The 20088-nt window shown below is 40.1% G+C and overlaps 1 protein-coding gene across 1 annotated transcript in view; it reads left to right on the top strand.

Moving 5' to 3' along the window:
- Nucleotides 1-6568: 6568 nt before the first annotated feature.
- LOC100700197 (contactin-associated protein-like 4) overlaps nucleotides 6569-20088 on the top strand; it is a 143477-nt gene continuing 129957 nt past the window's right edge. Inside the window, exon 1 of the mRNA XM_005476783.4 lies at nucleotides 6569-6929. Coding sequence (XP_005476840.1) covers nucleotides 6845-6929 — 85 coding nt within the window. The 5' untranslated portion in view covers nucleotides 6569-6844. The remainder of the gene's footprint in view (nucleotides 6930-20088) is intronic.

Genomic DNA, 20088 nt, shown 5'->3' on the forward strand with positions numbered 1-20088 from the left:
CCGACTTGCAATTGTTTTATATTTTGTGAGAGCTCAGCATTAAAAGCTGCTTTTTGAGTTTACTCAGGTCTCCCAAATCTTGCATCTGGGTGGACATCCTGCCTGCTAAGCAGCTGTTTCATGACAGCCACTGCTGCAAAGGATTGATTCACTCCATTAGAAACTGCATCAGTCCAAGCAGCACATACATCTCAAAATCAGCTGAATGGAGACTGTGTGACTCAGGCTTTTATCATCAAACAAGACTTAACCACCATGTACATCGCAACATCTGAGACAGTGACCCAAAACACACCTCAAGGATATTAAAGGATTCTTGACAAAGAAGCGTGACAGAGTCGTATCAGCTCACTGACCTTAACCCGACTGAGAAGGTTTTAGTACGAGTTAAATGTAAAAGTAAAGAAAAAGCAACCAACAAGTGCAAAATTTGCAGTCTGTGTGAATGACAAATTCATGGGTGTGCTTCCTGTTTTGGTCTCATTTCCCTGCCAGCTCTGGCAGAATGGAAACTTTGCTGAGCTTTGTTCAGTGTCCCAATTTTAAAATAGAGGATTGATTATTCTAACAGTGTCCCATCACACTGTTATGAGCATTATTACACTACCAGACTATAAAATCCCCCAGGCTACATAGGGCACGCTCAAACAATTTGATAATTCAAAAGTAAGGCAGTTTTTTCACATGGGTGGCTGAAGGGACTATCTTATTAGAGATATATTGAAGCAAAAGTTAACATTTAATTGACAGTGGCCTTTCATGCTCATCATACGAGCACTTCTCCACAGGCCTGTCACGATGTGCTGTCATCACAGTTTGGGTGGATTTCCTTCTGCTGCCAAAATCTCCAACCAGACAAGATGAGATGTTACAGTCTGATAAATGAGCTCCATCCAGGTTTAACTGACTAACTCCAGAGAGATCAAACTCTGCTTTGGAGGATGGAGGGACATTAAAGTGTTCGTTGATGGGTAACTTCTGGGTCACAATTAACTCCTTTGCTCTGCTTTCATCTGTACTGTATTCACTAGTGCCAAACCAAATGGACACAAAGAGTCTTATTTTCTTTCTTTAACCTGTAAATGAAAATCTGGTCACTTTTTTCACACAATTCTTTGAAAGCTTTTCTATTTGAAAAGAAGCAAATTGGTTTTCCCCCGTGTCCCATTGTAGACTTTCACTGAGAACTGCCAAGTGATTCTGTCAAACCTGTCAGACGAGGCAAAAACTAATCTTCCTTTCACAAAGTCGAAACTACACCCGTGTTGTGCAGTTGTTGTTTTTCTTTTCAGACTCTACAAAACCTAAGACTTGTCTGTCTTTTCTTCCACTTATTTTACTCTTTGAGGATTTTTTCATTTTCAGAGCTGAAAGAGAAAGAGAAAGAGGAAAAAAAAGTGCATTTATTATCCCTTTACCTGCTTCTAAAATGTTAGGAATTGTCATTTTCTATCTCACCTTATCAATCTACTGTAACTTTCTTGCTGTGTGTCACTCTCAGTTTGACCTCTGCCACCAAAAGCCTGCTGTTTTCTCTCACTGCATTTTTTGCACGTCTCACATTGACATAGTTTGAAAACCTCTCACTGGTCTGATTTAAACATTAAGCAGCAGCTGTTTTCTCTGTGTGCGGTATGTCCACAGGCCAGCGAGGTGTCTGATGCTAATGTTGAGTGTTTGTATCTGATTCCCCCACTGTGTTTGCTCTCAACAGGTTTTTTATCATCTCATTCCCCTGCTGTCTATACTCTCAGTAGGTTTTCATTATCAGATCCCCCTGCTGACTCTCTGCACGCCTTCCCCTCTCTTCTCTGTTTTCAGGGCTTTTTCTTGACCGTGCATTATCGACCAAACGCAACCGAAAGCTTCTCTCTCTAAATGTATGCACTCAATATTCTGCACTGCACCCGATCTGTTGAATGTGACATTATAACCTCATCCCCAGGCACTTCTGTGTTACACAAATTGGTCTCAAACGACTACTGTGTGTTGAATCACGGTTGCTTTAACCCACCCCTTACTCTTGACTTAAGTAAAGCCAAGAACAAATTTTCCTTCCAACTGTAGAGCAAATTTTAACCAAATGTCTAGAAATCTGGGCACCATCAGACCACTCCATGCATTTTGTATGTGTATGTGTGTGTGTGTGTTTGTAAAACCTTATACAATAAAAAAGTAGCAGACCAAAGTAGAGTTTGAATGTGGTTATCTGAGGAACTTTTTAGCCTCCTCTTCTCTACATGCCAATCAGATGCTTTTTGTCTCTCACAATGCAAGCTTTACTTCACATGAGCACAGCAAACTATTGCCACCTACAGCGACTGCCTGGCAACGTTGTTGTTCTGTCATTTGAATTAGCAGCAGCTCCTGGATGCTTCAGATTATAATGGCATGCACAGCGCAAGCTGTTGATATACTTTATCTAAGACAATGTATGAGGAGGAGACATGGCTCACAGAATCCTGAATAAAAATCCATGGGACAATTCTGAGTGGCTGTTGCTTCACCCCTGCCCCCCAAAAGCCAATCAAGCGTCAGATGGGAAACATATTGGCTAATTTTCTTGCTACACCAATACATGTGCACAACAGAGGGTCATGATCGTCACAGCTGTTTGGTAGCTGGCACATTTCTACATCTTTAAACATGATTACTATAGTAAAGCTGTAGGTAAGTGTAGTGTTCTTTAATTTTTATCAGCTTGCTGTATCCATCATGCAAATAAGCATGGTATTTGATCACAGTTGTTGTTTTTGTGGGAGGAGCCGAGACACTTTTAATGTCGGCACTCTGGATTGAGCAGTAAATGAAGGTGTAATGTGAAACAGTGCAGTAGGAATATAACTGGTGGAGGAAAAAGACTTTTAGTGGCCAAAATAAGCAAAGTTTTAAAGCAGTTTTCTTTAAAGTACCACCACACTTTTATATTTCATGTGGCAGTGACCACTGAAATAAAAGCTGTCTCCCCATTCTACAAGATAGGAAGTTCCAAGATCATTGCCAAGTTGCAAAACTTGGTTCTGATATCACCTTCTATTCACAGATCTTGATAAAACCCATCAGACTAGCTGATGGGTTCGCAAATCCATCAGCCATCTTGATTTAATTGTAATATAGCTCCTGGGGTCCAGTATTTCAAGACTTCCAGTTTAGGAAATCGCATATCTGCCCTCGGAAGCTAAGTCATTACTGGGTGATGACCAGCAGTTCTTCAATACAGATATCGTTCCTCTTTCCCTCAGTGACTGCTTACTTCATTCAACCAGTCCTGCTGCAGTGTTGGTGTTATAACCAGTAAATAAAATGGACTAGAAATAAAAAAAAAACAACAACAACAAAACAACAAAAAACACACCTCCCCAACTTTAAATGTATTCTGTAGAATACAGTTGCCTAAATCCACAAAGACTTGGAAACATCAGAGCCATAAGCAAGTGAGCTGATCGCCTTTCTCAATCAGAGCAAGTCCACCAGAGTTCTCAGGACGAATTAATTTTTAAGGTCAATCATTTATCAGCGCTGCCTTAAAGTTCCCCCATCTGCCAAATTCTACTTTGCCCTTAACAGACACGTAAGGGTTGTTTTTAACCCTTAATCATTCAAACCCACAGTAGTAGCTTAAACATTTTGGGCTGTAAATGATCTCCTGTAATGTTTCTCTTGCTGTGGTTTCTGTGGCTGGCATGGTTGCAGTGAGCCGTGGCAGCCAGTCAGAAATGTATTTTAAAAACAACGCACTACTCGCTGTCTGAAAGTGTTGAGGTTTAGTACAACGAACTAGATTTTTGTGATATTAGAATGTTTGTGGTTTTGCAGGTTTCCAGTGTTTACACAGTGTTTTTAATGTATAATGATAAAAACTGATGGACAAAGATGCACTCTACTTCCCTCTGGGATCACATAGTAGGAAAAACAGTCAAATGGCTAAACTGAGAACCCACACAAACAGAAAAACATTTCAGCTCAGAAGCGTAATTGCTTGTCATTGCAGTTCATTTTAATATTTTTATCTTTCTGAGTTTTTTTATTTCTTTTTTCTCCTCTTCTGCTTGACCCTGTAATACCCGATGTTCCTCAGAAATTTTTCTGAAAGAGAGAGAGAGACCGTAATGCATCACATATTGCAAGAATTTCACTTAAATAAGCTATAGAGAGGGTAAAAGTCTTTATATTATATTATATTATATTATATTATGTATTTTCACTTAATCCAAGCTTTTACATTTCACTGTGAAATAAATGCATTTTTAAACCACCTACATTTAACAGACCTTAAATATTTCTGTTATTATTTAAAAGCACTTGAGAATAAATACATGTAAAACTAGTGGCAAGTCAATTAATTTATAAATCATTTGACAGACTTTAAATTGAACTGATCTAATCTAGGTCTCATCTATGAAAAATACAGGTGAACCTCACATTTAAAAATATTGTTTAAATTGAGCATTTTTCATTTTTACTACTTTAAATCATGTATTATCATAATTAACTTAGGCTGCAGTTTTAGTGCAGGACTTTCTCATGTGATGTGTAGTACTTTGACAGTCATATTATGTAGGATCTGAAAACTTTTTAGCACTAACAGAATGTTTTGTGTACAATACATTACATTTCACAGTTTCACTTCTTTTCATATCTCTTCTGCTCTTTTCCTTTATCAGTTTCAGATGACTAAATTATACTAATTTAGTTTAGTTATACTAATGATGATACTCATCAAAACTGCACAGTAACCAACTGTGTTAACTCCCGTGGCTCTAAAGTGAGCTATTAAGTTGTCTAATAACATCACAGGTAATTGCGATCACACTCACTCTCCCGGTTGCTCGTTGTCTCTCCTATCATGTTGCATAGCTCAATTTCTTTGAGCCTGATGCAGAGCTCACAGATATCATCCGCCTCGCTCCATGACGCTACAGTAGGATCTTCTTCTGGCGCACTGAAAACATCCAGAGGCTGGTAATCAGGCACCGGCAAAATGTTTGATGTCTTCCAGGCTGCTGGAGCTTCGAGCTGCTGATCAACACCATCATTCAAGTTGTTAGCAGAGCAGTCGTTTCTGGAACCGATGGGCAAAGAGTTTTTCTGGTTTGGCACAGGGTCAAAAAAAGGCCAGGTTTTCTTGTTGTCTGTTTTGTCGTGGATAGATGGGAAATACTTGACAGCTGCCATTTTGCTCAGAGTGCATTGTTATTGTTTAAATTCAAATTGGGAGATATCCATCTCAGCTATTCCAGAACAGGAGTTTCCACAACATGGTGCCCGATTGTTGCCTGGTTTGATGAAAAACCCAACTGACAACCCAACAATCACTGACCATGTATCCAGAGTACCCTCTGTAGCACAATGTCATTTTTTTTTTTTTAAAAACACACAGGCTGATATTCTTCTTCAGTTTAAAATAAAGATGGACACTGTAGCTTCTGCATTTGAAAAGGGAAGCTAGCACATATGTGCCTAAAACCTGCATTATTTCCAGTTGCCAGAAGGGGGCACGTCTTCAGGTTTACAAACAAGTCAGGTTTTATAGAGGTCTATGGGAAAGCAACCCTTTGCTCACTGATCTATGGCCACAGAAGTGGTCTCAGCCACAAGTTACAAAGCTTATTTAAAATAACGTGAGGATCATATTATAAATGATGGTTTTCATCTGACATAAAAAGGAGAACAAAGCAGAGCATGCTTTAGTTTGGTGAACTTGTCTCACAAATACATTAATTATGCTTATACCACAATTTTCCTTTTGCAGACCTCACATAGGTTTTAATTCAGCATTCGCAGGGTGTCATACCTGTTCTTCTAATATATCTGCAGCATCTCAAAGGGATGAGCACCAATGTTGCCCAGACAGCCAATCACGGGGCACTTGTGGAATACATTTTCAAGACAGGGATGCTAATGCAAACACTTTTCATGTGTCTTGGTGACAATTAAAAATATCCACCCAACTTAAAACAACGAGATAATCAAAGATTGTGGAAAATATGCTTGTTTGATTACTTACAGAGCTGGGTGAGAAGATTGATGATGCTCAGATCTTTGTGTGGTAGCTAATGAAAAGCACAGTCACTAGCTGATTAGGTTAGCTTGGGTCCTGGCAGTGACCTCCTGGAGTTGTACACATTTTGCCCTTTTTTTCTCCCCAAAAAATGTAAATACGGCTTTATATGAGATTTTTACAGCTGACAGCCTTTTTTATTAGCTATCACACATCGCCTTCATTCTTATGCACTTTTTGTATTGCTTGTTTATTTTTATTTTTAAACTAATGTGACTCAGCAAAATTTAAAGGATCCATTCTTCTCACAATGTTTGTTCCCCAGCTGTGCGCACGTTTTAAGCCCACAGGGGAATATAACCTGCTCCAAATGTACACAAATTTAGGCGCTTGCACAACTACTTTACTTTTTGTAAAAAAGCATTCGGGTTTGTAGGATTTAAAATGCACACACCATAAAAATGAAGTGTTGAGTAAGGCGTGGATTTGTGTGTGAATGTGCATTTCACGTGAAACGAGTCTGCCTGGCAGGATTTATTACCCCATTGGAACTGAAGGACCCAATCTTGCAATGCGCAGGGCTTTTGAAACTGCGCTTATTAAACATCGATGGACTGAAGAGGAGCTTTCAGAGGAGAGGGAGGCGCACGGAAGCTGGCGCTGGGAACGCGTAGTAAGACCCTCGACTCGCTCTCTCTCTCCCTCTCACTCTCCCTCACTGCCTCCCTTCCTCCCCTTCAGTTCTGGTTTGAGGAGATCTCTCTTGGAGCTGGAGAGGAGGCTTCGGTCGTCTCTCTCCTCCAGCAGCCGCCGGGCTTCTCTGCAGCCTCTCACCGCTTCACCATGGATCTGGGAACTAAAAGAGTTGCTGGGATTATCGCTCAGGTCGCCCTGCTTCTCTCCTGCGCGTACGGGACGACCGGAGAAGGTGAGCCGGCTGTGCGTTTTTTACTTTTCCCGCAGGTAGCGCAGCAAGTGCGGGGAGTCTGCTTAAAACACGACACCATTGATCTGATTAGAGCGATAGAAACACGGGGTCCCTGTTGACCGATATTATTTTGTTACTTTTTAAATTAACATTCGAGCTTTATAAAGAGCTTTTTTCTTCTTCTTCGTTAAATGTATCAGCTTTCAGCGCGTCTTCGTTGCCAATCAGAGGAAATTAAAGAAGTAAAATGGTTTTAAAGATATTTTTGTCCTTTTTATTAGAGCAACATTTAAGCCAAACGTTTCTCCTGCACAAGTCAACTTTTCTAGAAAACATTCCCCTTTCGATTAAGCCCCTTGTATTACATCTTTCCAAAGATTCCTGATTCTCAGACTCACAGCGCCTCCTGAAAACCTTTGTATTTAGGATGCTGCAGCCCACAGGAGGTTTCACAGAGCTCAGTGTTTGTCAGTGAAAGGTCTCAGCTGTGTGTTCAAACCTCTGTAGGCTGAAGCCTTTATGATAACCGCTGAATCGAGTTCATCCACTCCATACAACAAGGTTATGTGTTTGCTTTCTGGTTAATTTTGTGCTTGGCAAAGCATGTTGAGCCTGCCTGGAGTACAAGAGTGTGTGTGTGTGTGTGTGTGTGTGTGTGTGTGAGAGAGAGAGAGAGAGAGGTTGAATGCAGCTTGTACAGTAGATGTGGGCTTGGGACTGAGAGGATGCTGGGTTGCGTCTGAGGTGAAGAAATGTCACTTTTCATCACTGAATCGTGTCTGAGTTGAGCATTAGTGAGTCTCCAGGTCTCTAGTCATGTGTCAGTGTGGGAATGTGAAGCTGGGCGTTGCTGTTTTCTTCCTCTGCCCGAAAGAAGAGGCGAAGGGGAGAGAGATGGATAAAAGGAGCAGAGAGGGAGATGCCATACGCTTGTACACATTGGAAACAGATGGCAAAATGAGTCTCCCGTCCTCCTGTCTTGTTCTCTTTTCTCGCAGCTCAGTGATTTCTTTTTATTTCTTATTTCATAGCTTTCCTGCCTTCACTCTTAAAGACGTGATTTGTGTAAAATATTGTTATCTTCACTTTCTTCTCCATAGTCCTTTTACTCTGCAAGTCCTCCACTTTTCTTTTTCTTGTTCCCTTTTCCTCTCGCGTCCATATTTACAGTCACTGACCCCCTGAATCCCACAGTCATTAGAAACTCTTCCTGTGCAGCCAAACATTGCTCACACCCACAGAGCTTTATTTGAAATTCAAGCGGAGACCTCAAAGTTTCCAAAGACACCACATTTGTCAGGCTGAGTGTTGCGAGCATGTCCGGGTTAAAGCGATGCACTAGACATCCTGAATATTTCCACTTGATAGAAGGGTGCAGTCATGAAAATACATGAAGTGTTGTGCTTATTAATGCATTTGGATGTTTGAGCTTCACTGTGCAGAATGATATATGGGCACTTTGACACCAGAAGGCTGGATTCACTTTTCATCCGCTGAAGGGGGGCGGGGCTCTCAGCTCACCTTATATCTCAGTTTAAAGGGAACCTATTGTGATTTTCATGTTTTGCTGTCATTATTTTGCTGTTACAATGGTGGATATTCATTTTTTAATAGAGTTTCAAATCATAAAGTCAGAGCACAGGTTCAGTCTTTTTCTATTCGTTACAGTGTGTGTTGTTTTAGAGAGCCGATGTCATATAGATGGTCATCTCATACACGCAGCCACTTGCCTGCTCAAACCTTCTGTTTACAAGCAGCAGCTAGTCCTCATCTTCTGCCCTGTTAAGTGAATTTTCTTTGCTTAAGAGAAGGAGGGAGGCTGGACTGTGATGGGCTGCACTGAGACCCCAGTATAGGATATATGAGTGAGCCACTTAGACAAGTGCAAAGTGAAATAATGAAATATCTCATCTTCTGAAATGGATACTTGCATATTTTTAGGTTTAGGATTTCTGAGACACAGTAGTAGAAACAGTTCTGTGAAACTTATTTGTCTCTATATAATTTCAAACATCGTTGAGTGGAAATACCAAATTAAACATAAAAGCAAAGAGAATCCTAATATTTCACCCCGTGTAGACTATCAGAAGCAACAAGGCGCATAAAAAGTCTCTTTCAGTTTGTGTGTGATTTTGTTGTCTAACAGTAACGAGGTAATGAAAGAGACACATTGCTGCTTCTGCAGACAGATGATGGATAAATGGTGTTGTGGAAAGAGTGTAGACAAAGCCGTGTGTAAGCAGTTAGAGTAGATGGCTTTGTAGTTTCCATCCTTCCTCCTTGAATAAAACATCTAGAGCTTCACCAAACTATCAGACTCTCTCTCTCGTTCCACCTGCTGTGTTTCTCCTTCAGTTGTTTCCTCGCTTTCCTGCTGCTTCTGACTCAGATGTGGTGCGAACTCTCCGTCCGCTCCTCCTCGACTCGTCTCTCTGCCTGTTGCATTTTTCTTTTAGCCTTCCTTTTGTTTCCTGCCAGTGTCTCTCCACTCCCTTTGTCCTACTGAAGAGATGCATCTCTATTTGTTTTCCTTTCGAGTGTCTTTCTCTTTGTCCTCCTCTACCCAAATCTCTTCTCTACACCTGGATCAAAGACTGTCTCACTGTGCCATCACTGTTTTTGCTCTTTCCTCTACCTTTCTTCCAATTCATGCCTCCGCATTTCTTCATCTTTCTCGCTCTGCATGTGTCCTCCCTGCTCACTGAGTCCTTCCACATGAAGCTGAAAACAGTTTGTTAATACTTTATGACCTAAAATCTTTTTTTTCTGAGCGACCTTGCTCCCCTTATAGATGTGTTTCTGCACATTCTCCAGCTCAGCTTGGAGGTGTGTGGAGCTGTATGTGGAGTCGCCTGCCATCGGTATTACAGGAATAACAGACAAGCCATTTGTGCCACCTTTGCACGTGCACGAAAGCTAACAGGGAAATCCAGAGGATTTGCAGTCTAACACGTAGTATGTGCAATTGTAATCCTGAGACAAAGATAGTAGAAGTGAAAAAGTCTATTTTGGTGTGCTGCGTATCTGTAAATGCTGTTGGCAATGCTTATCTGAGGGTTTATTAGCAACAGAGCGCTTGTCCTCCCACAACAATCCCACATTTGATTAAGGTGTCTCTATTTGTAGTTGTTGTTGGTTGAAACAACTCAAACACTTAATTTGTGATGTGGCTGCAAAACACCCCTTATCACCGAGCTCTGATTGAAAAGGCAAATCTTTCAAATGTTGTTTTTCTTTTCTCAAAACAAAACAACCACAAGGAACTATTTTATCAAAAAAATCTGGCAAAACTTGTGATGGCAGCTTGCTTTTCTTGTCAGAATGAGACCACCACACATTTGCAGTTCACTTGTACAAGAAGCACAAGTGACGCATGAACAGTGGAAGGTGTCGACATGTTATTCAGCTCTGCTCTCGTTGCTTTAACACTTTTTGAGAAGCTTTTAGCTTTTGCACTTAAAATAACATAACATATTGTCATCAAATGAATGAACAAACAGCAATGCAGCTGTGTCTTGTCAGCTCCACATGTGCGTATTTATGTGCGAGGAGGTGTACCCACAGTAAAAGCTGGGAAAGAAGAAATTAGCATCACCGTAAATGACAGCGTGCAGTAGCCAATATTGCATATTACATACATGTTACAATTAGAATGTAAAGAATCACTGGCAGCAATGATAATTAACTGTTAAACAATAACATTATCCATCTCTGTCAGGAAGGGTACCCAGTGTAAAAAATCTGCCAGATGAAACATGCGGCGCTACCCTCTGTGACAAGCGAGCAGCCAACAGTAGCTTTTTATTTTTTGTCAAAGCCGCGGTGATCACCACTGGAGACTAACGAAGAACTGCGTGAGGCTCAGAGCCACAGGTTCAAAACCCGTGGTTTGAACATTTCTCTTCATGTTTGACCAAGAGTGAAATTTACTCCCTAGAACAGCTGCTTAGCTAACTGCATTATGGATCTCCATCTCGGGATATGTCCGTTTGCCTTGAATTAGCTTTAAAGTAAGTCTCACATGTTCAGTGACAGGAAAAATCAGTGATTTGTGGAAGCTTTTAAATGACAAGGCTGTTTACTAACACATGCTTAAAGCTTAGAAAATACATACAAGTCGTGCCATGGCAGTGGCCTGCCAGTACTGCATGAATATTTAAAAAATAAATGTGACTGTTACAGTCAGCGTTTCTGTCGATCTCTCTCAGTTTTCTTTATTTTTTGCTTTGTGGTTCTTTTCCTTGGCTAGGCTCTTTCTCTCGCTCTCTGTATCTGTCTGTGATTATCTCGCTCAGCGTGACCCAGCAGCACACTCATCATGCACGGACCATAAACCACAGCAGCATAATAAGTTAAGACTGCAGAGATGGAGGGATCCCAGCTGCAAGTTCTTAGCCTGAGCCTCACATCTCAATTCTCCACGGAGACAGTTCACTGTTCATTATGGAGGTGGCACTAAATGACAACAAAGTAGAGATACATATTTTAACAACCGACGGCGCTCGGATGACTTGTTAGCCGAAGCAGCGAGCTGCTTTGTCACTGGAGTTGAGCTGATGAGATTCAGGGAAGTCGGTGTGTGAAGCAGCTACCCGCAGGGCCATAAAGCCAGTGTGCATTTAATCGCCTTCCAATATGAAAACATAAAAGAGTCAATGCATGTTCAGCAGCTCAAAAAAAACAGCAGCTATATGACGAAAATATAAACTAAAATATGCCTTTAAGCTGCCAAAAAAAGTGAGTAACTGTTTATCCGCTGGAGCCTCGAGCCTCAGGTCAGTTTTAGGTGTCAGAATGAGGTAATGAGAATAAAACCCTGCAGGTTTCAAACAAAATATTAGCGAATCTTGATGTGGATAGAAGTTCTTTTCTTTGTTTACTTTTCTAGCCATTTTTTCTAAATACAGGAGTGCAAATGGAATTGAAAATTAGAACATAGAAACATAAAATCTGTAGAATTTGTCAGCTGCCATTGGTGCTTGGATTGGGTTAACAATGTGCTGTCAGTGCACCACTATTCCTGTTTGAAACATGTTTTTGCTCCATTTTGTTGTGTTGGACACAGAGATATACATGCAGAATGTGGAAAGTTACTCTCATACACCTCCTACTGTCTGGAAGGAGGTCCTAACTATAGGCGGTACAAAAGTTGGACATGAAAAGTGAAGCCAATGTAAACCTGCAGACGTTTTAATAGCCATCAGGGGACAATGCCAGTGATTTTCTATAGGAAACCCGCCCACGGAGTTAACTGCAGTAAGCACTTTTCTAAAGAGTGTTCAGGTTCAGCCAGTCTTCTTAGGTCATACAAAATAAAAGATTAAGTCCATTATGTAAATTCTGGTCACTTTAAGTTTCAGAAAGGAGGATTATCTGGGGTGTTCTCATTAGCTTGCAGTTTCACAATTAGGTCCCAGTTTCAAAACACCAGAATGGCAACAATGAAAACACTCATCTCAAATCTTTCAGAAACCACACAGTGACGTCATGGTAACTACATCCACACTTTATACTGTCTATGGTTCTATCCTACTCTGACAGCCTGCTGATTGAGAGGGGGGCATATGTACAGTGGCGGAAAGTTAATAATTAAACTGACACATTATAACATTTCATTTATGATGCAGATGCTTTTTAGTTTTATTTGATGCACAGAAATTGTGATGTGTAGATGACTATTAATTTGTTAATTTGCTAATGGATTCAATTCAATTCCATTTTATTTATTAATTTCTATACTGCCAAATTATATGGTAAGCTGAGATAGGCTCTAGCCACCCTCCACCTTGCCGTGACCCAGATAAGGATAAGTGGAAGAGAATAAATGGACGGACAGCCAAATAGTCACATCAATACATTTTATTTTACGGTAAAGATCCTACAATAGCAGAGAGAAAACAACAATTAAATGACTCTCTGAGCAAGGACTTGGCGACAGTGGGAAGGAGAACTCCCGATTGCCAGGCTCAGGGAGGGGACCGAACTGCTGTGTCTGGTTAGGGGTGATGGGTGGAAGACAATAAAAATACTGTTCTCTGTACTGAAGGTTGAATATTATTTTGGGGCTATTAATTGCTCCAGTAAGTTTTAAAGAAACTGTTTATTTTATTAATATATATAATAGCATATAATGTATATATTATATGATATCAATTAATAGTTTAATCTTTACTAAGAGAAGATGTCAAGCTTAAATGGAGTTTTAAAGCAATATTAACCAGCCTCGGTGTGAAGCATGCTGAACATCAGAGCTTATAGTGAATCCTTTTAGCTACCTGCTGGGAAACAACCTGCACTATGAGGGTTGACCTGCAAAATCTTTAAGACAGCAAAGAAACATTTACTACAGCGGTGAGTTAACTCATGTGAATCTCTTAAAAATTCACCTTGCGAGAACAGAATTTCAGCTAAAACCACAAATGTGTCCACAACCTGACGGTGGAGCGGTGTAGAGGGAAGTTTGCACTGAGCATTGAAAGAGCCAAAGATTTTGTATTGCAATACTGAGTGGGTAGAATTGATGCAAAGCAAGGAAACTGCAGAACTGTGAAGCCCTGCGTTGAATAACAGTAATGTAATTAGAGGTTTGTTTCAAATCTGCTGTGTCTCTAATTGTGCCCTCTAAAAGTTTTATATCATGACCTGTTTTCTTCTGACTTATTTTGCACTACTTTGAATTTTGAGACTTCTGTTTTAATTACTGGATTTAATTAGCTTTGCTGCATGATTAACTGGTGTTTATTTCTATTTCTTTGAATAGTTTGATTTTACCTGTTTTTTTTAAAGATATATTTGGTATTTAATAGATATTGGTTGGATTTTGAGGGGGTTTTATTGGTTAATTGTTTTGTGTGGGTATGTATTTCCATTATTAAGAAGGAAGAAAGCTACTACCTTTTCTTGACAGTATTACTCAGAAAAGAAAGCAATTTAAAAAAAATCCACATTAGAGGTTTGTACCTCATTTATGTGGACGCTCGCCGACATCAACCAAGTCTTATTGCGGAAATTCAGCCAGTTCTTGCTGCTATATCTAGTCTACTATCAGTGAAGTTCAAGGGGTAAATCTCTGAAGTCTAATATCGTGCACTTTATTTGAATCCTAAGATCCTTCTGAGTAGCTTGTTGTCTCTGGTGTACTATATAAGTGTAGGTGGATGAAGCGTTTGTGGTAAAGTAATGAACTTCCAGGGGAGGAAAAGTTGTAGTGTAGAGGGATCGGTGTTCTAGCACACGCTTTCCATCTGTTCAAATTATGAAAAAAAGATTTTGAAGAGGCTACTTTGGGTGCAATATTGGTCTCCCGCCTCCTCAGTGATGAATTTTTATGCTTGTGCATCGGAGACAGCTGTGGAGGAGGAATCTTGTTTTTCGAATTGTCCGTTCTTCCTGCGACCACGACACTGCGGGAGTGCGTCTGGAGAGAGAGTAACCCAGGTTATCTTTCGGACGTAATATTTACAGATTTCCCCTGAACATATCACATGCAGGAATCATTACATTACTGTTGCAGAAGAGAACAATACAGATACATTGACTCATTCTGTTTGTGATTGCGCAGAATGGACAGATTGTGCGTTGCACCTTTCCTAAGAACTGCTCATCCAAACAAGATGAGTGGGTGACTGAAGTCAAACCAGTGGCAATGAATAATCGTATAAGTAAAAGTATTGTAGAATACAATACAAAAAAAACATGTTGTGTATTATGTTTTTGAGTTTTATACCATCAGAATGGTGACATTTTGTAAAGGTTAAACATTTTTTGGCTTGCTGTTATTCTCACAGCACTTTGTAGGCCTCTCGCTCCCCTTACAGAGTGGAACAGGCGGCAGGCGCTGGAAACAACTTTCAGCTAAAACAAAAGAACTGCTCATTTACTGTGAAGCCACCTATATCGTGGCACTGCATTTAATCAGTTGCACAGCTTATACTTGCAAGAGATTGAAGTGTGAACTGTTGTCTGTGTTTGGCACACGTGATCATTTTGGTCCAACGAATATTTTTTACAATTTTTCGGTAAAAGGCACGAAATTGTTTTGTCATAACTTAAGAATTCATACACTGATTACTTCAAAATTTCATGCATATGTCATAAACTGTTTACTGTTATGGCTGCAGCATAATGTTTATCTCTTGGCTCGCCTGCTGAGCTGTTCAGCAAGTTCTAAGTCCACCTATGATTGCTGACAGTGGTCTGGAAAGCAACCCTGGAAAAGCAGACTAGGTTGAGGTTGCAGACCAGGACATATGGCAGATATGTTTTTTGTTTAAACATTTATGTAATCCAAAAAGGAAGATTGCCATGTGGCTGTGATAGGGAGTGATGCCAGTACACTGCAGATGACTAACTGTCATGTATTTATTATAAGGAGGTGCTGCAAACATGGAATTCAGAAACAAGCAATCATGTGTATGTGCATGTCCAATACTTTAAGTAATTGTAGTTATTTAAAAAAGTGTTTTCCTGACCCATTGGGTTGAATGCCAGAAGCTAAAAACATCAGCACGATGAGATCAAGTAAACTTCACATTGTGAACATATCTGTTTGCCTATCCATACTTGCACAACCAACTTGAAACAATTGATTTTGGTCCACTATATTCCATATCTTGTCTTTATTTTGGCTCTGGTAGGTAGTGAATACAATACTTGGGTTAGGCCAAGGCTGGTGACCTACTGACAACCTCCCGTCACTAGAGAAAAACACTGGAGGTTGCTTGCTGTTGATAGATGAAGTTGGCCGCAAGGAGGGCAGTACAGCAATTAAAACCTCCTTGTGATTGCACCTGCAGTTTGGATGGGAGACACAGACTTGTCTGCAATGCTATTTACTCTCAAAGCAGTTGTAAAAAAGTGCAATTCAAACTAAAATGGTGAAGGTTTGCACCCAAAGTAAAAGCTCTAACATACTGCTGCAACCAATTAAAAGGTGCCAAGTTTACTTTGAAGGTGAGATTTCACCATTTCTGGATTGTGTTGGATAGTTGACCTGTCACACTGCTCCCCACTGCCAGACTGCAACTGCACCTTATGTACATTTTGTAGTATTCATTCCACCTCATTTCATTTCTGTATTTTATGTACATAAGTTTAGTTATTTATAGTTGGTTTACACAGCTTTGTGTATGTATGTGTATGCATGTGTAATGTATATATAGACGTGTGTGTGTGTGTGTGTGTGTGTGTTTTACATTGCTGTGCTTGATAGCCACCATCTACCGGAACCAAATTCCTTGTATTTGTCTGCACATATACTTGGCCAATAAACACGATTCTGATTCTGATTCTGATCTCACTACTGCTTGCAACACTTTGCAGACAAGCTGCATACATCATTGCAACCAATTTCAAGCTACTGTCTACCAGCAACCTCCTTAATTTGACAAAATAGGGATAACTTACCAGTAATTTTTCAGCTACTACCATTAACTGCCTGCAATCAGTGGGGGAATACACATTTTTTCCCTCATGATTGGTGATGATCAGAAGGTCACAAACCACTCTCTAGGCCTGTGTGACTTGGGCTTTCCACAGCTCGGCTATTGTAGACAATTCTGTGCCACTATTTGTGAAGATGTGGGGCGTAACATTAAAAACAGGAGCTGAAGGATCTTAAAATATTTTGCAGAGTGCAGAGAGTGAAGATCTTTGAGTTTAATGTAGTAAGTAAATCACTGAACGATTAATTCAGTTACTCAATTTTTTACAGTAAAAGGGTCACTTTTTGTCTTTTGTGTCATGCTATAAAGATAATTTGAGAATGAAGTAAATCTCAGTTACTTATATTAGTGGATTAAACTTAAGACTGCATTGACAGAGGCAGGTTCAGGAGTCGATAGAATGAAGACTAGTGTGCTCCCTGAAAGAAAGAGAAATGAGATGAAAAGAAATAAAACTTTAATGTTCCTTGTGGGGGGAATGGGTCAGTGCAGCTGGAAAAAAGAAATACACACACTCACACACAATAACGTCATACAGAAGGCGAAGCTTGTGCCTAGCTGTGTATTAGTATGGTCATTGAGAGATTTCTTGTTTAGGATGGAGAAGAAAGAGGAATTTTATGTATTTAATTTATTCTGTGCAATAAAAATTATAATGATTCTGAGATGAAGAATACACTTATAAAAGCCATACGCTGACATCTTACAGAATTAAGGATAAATCAATATGTGGATGAATTGTTTCTAAGGGGAAATCTAAACATGAAAAACTACATTTGTAGAGGTTTGATAGAGGGTATATAAGTTTAGAAAACAAAAGCTGCCACTCAAAGTACATGCACTGCCATGAAATTAAAACCACCTTATAGCCGAGATGGAAAAGCTTCTGGACCCAGAGGAGTTTCTGCCATTTATAAGCTATAACCAAACACAAACCACAGATGCCTGAGACCAATAAGTTGTCCTTCAGCTATTTACTCCTCAGAGAGTCCACCTATAGCACATCGTTCACTTAATAATCATCTACGTCGACTTTTCCCTCCACATTTCATTTGTTTCAGTGCTCTGCCGCTGCCAGGGGCAAGGTCTGGCTAAAGCTGTTTATCAGAATGAACTGAAGGAGCTAAAATACATCCTGAGAGGTTTGATATTTGTGTTTCTTCACTAACAATATTTCACTTTTCATCAGGATTAGGGGGGGGGGAGGCTTTACATTGATGAATCACAACATTAAAACAAAAATTCAAACAGCTCTGACACATTAGGGCATAGATATGCTGGTAATGAGTATTTTGGGTTTTGTGGGGTGACGGCCTCAGTGGATTGGACTTACTGTGGGGCATCTCGCAGATGTTCATTTGGACTGGCATCTGAGGAGTTTGGAGGCCTGGAACTTTTGAAGTATAGTGGGGCACATGTCCTGCTGGGGTAATCTAAATTCATTGGTTTCTGGGCCTCACATGTTGAATCCTAAACATGAGCATTCTCGCCACCACTGTGTTGTTTTTTTAGAACCAGAATTGACAGTAATTAGCACTTGTCCTAACATTAAGCCTTAACCAAATGAAAACAGCTGAGTTATAAAACAGATCATTTTGCATACAGCTGTTACAGACGAGGGGGTGGACCATAGAGATGGAAATGGACATTTATGTAGCTCTCTAGACTACAAGGCTCATTTAATTATACATTCAGTGCTTTTTTTCCTGTATAAGTTCTCTACCTCCCATCCATGCTCAATTTAGATGCATCATTTAACTTAAGGTGCATGTTTTGGACTGTGGGTGGAAGCCAGAGTACCTAGGAAAAAAACAAAAAAACAAGCAGGCTTCACACAGAAATGCCCATTTCTTATTTCTTATGTAGAACTTAATATGGCAAAAGAAATTCACGTGTTTATACATGGAAGTTAAAGGGGACTGAACTGTCTCATTTCTGGAGCCAGCCTCAAGTGGCCATCAGAGAAACTACATTTTTTTGCTGTTCTGCATTTTTTTTGTTTTGTTTTTGCATACAGGCAATGCATTATGAGTACTTTGATATTGTACTCACAATGGTGAATACAACCAACAGTGAGTCCACCGTCCCTTTAAGCCAACATCCTTCTGATTGGTTGCTCTTTGCAAACAGAAGGTTTAAACAGCAGGTGGGTGGGGCTTGGAGATGCACCTGCCTGAAATGACTGTATTAAGGACAGCCCTTCTTACCGACATTATACAACGCCAAAAGTGGAATACTTATACATGGGTTGATCTCAATATTTTCATTTTACAGCCCAGAAAAGGAAAACTAGTGGCCTCTTACATGTTTAATCTGCTCTCTCTTTCCCAGTGTTATTGCTGGCTTGTTTAAATTATGTCCCTATATTTATTTATGTAAGAAATGTCAGTGATTACTCTTGATTTAAAAATATCTTGTTTACTGGGCCAAAAGTGTTTGGATCAGGTTTTGGAAAATTATTCCAGTTTAAATAGGAATTGCAAAATTGGTCAGAAAAACTGCGTTTGGATATTTTTCTCAAATCGTTTAACCTTAATGGAATTTTTTTTTTACTTTGCATGTCTTCATCTTCATAATACTCTCCCCCTCTCTCATCAGTCTTCCTTGAGGATTTTATCTCCCCTCTGAGCTGGTTCACATCCGCTGGAGTGTGTGCTATAATCATAGCCTAATGACAGATAATCTCAAGAACACTGAGTGACTTTAATCCTAGCCTAATGACAGATAATACCACACGATCCCTGCTGTGTGTGTACAATGATTTGCATTTTCGCCCTGGTCCCTCTGTGTTTAAATGATGGTGACTCACTGGTTCCTCTGAGTCACCACATTCCTAGTACGACAAATAAAATTAAAACTTTGTAGTTGGTTTACTTTCTGCCTGCAGAGAGAGCCTGAGGCGTCCTGTCCTGCCTGAAAGTCAAACTAAATGCTCTTTATGAGTCAAGTGTCAGACTACTGAGTTTCAGACTGCCTCTGCCCACTTGTCCTATGACTGAACTTCATGATGGTTGATATAATTGGACAGGTAATCCTACTTTCATTATCTTGAACTTAGTAACCTGTTTCTAAGCTAATTAGGCTGTAAGATCTGCATTGTTATTGGTTATTCACATGCTTGATGCTGAAGGAAAAGTGTGATTATTCAGCTGCTGCAGGCTGGAGGGATTTAATATGAGTTAGAGTAAATTATTGAGATGCTGAAGGCTCAATGGCAAAATCAGAGGTGTTATTACTCACCCAATGAAGGCTATTGGCTGCCTTTAGAAAGAGTTGGTTATTTAAGCTGTGGAGGCTCCAGGGGAATATTAGGAGGGCTTGATTAAATCTCTGTGCTCATGAAGTATCCCTCATCTGTTCCAGGATTAATCTGGTAAAGAAAATCCTGAGGATGGAGAGTGTGAATTTGAACTCATTTCAGGTGTGGCGCAGCCCTGTCCCAGGGGAATTTATTGCTTTTCAGTGAGGTAGCTGAGAAAAACAATGGCATTGTCATTTGGTGTGAATATGTGGTGAAATTCCTTGCAAACCTCCCGGCCGTTTATGATTCATGAGAGGGCAGCATCAGCAAGAGCTGGGATGGAGGGGGGGATAGAAAGTAACTGAGGGTAAATCCCCTTCATATTTCTTCTTTAGTGTCATTTATGGAAATGCGTGCTGGCAAAGTGGAACCATGAATGGGTTTTGATGAAGTCAAGGTTGCAGAGCAAACGAGA

This window comes from Oreochromis niloticus, linkage group LG18 (genome assembly GCF_001858045.2).
Source record: "Oreochromis niloticus isolate F11D_XX linkage group LG18, O_niloticus_UMD_NMBU, whole genome shotgun sequence".
Classification (NCBI taxonomy): Eukaryota; Metazoa; Chordata; class Actinopteri; order Cichliformes; family Cichlidae; genus Oreochromis; species Oreochromis niloticus.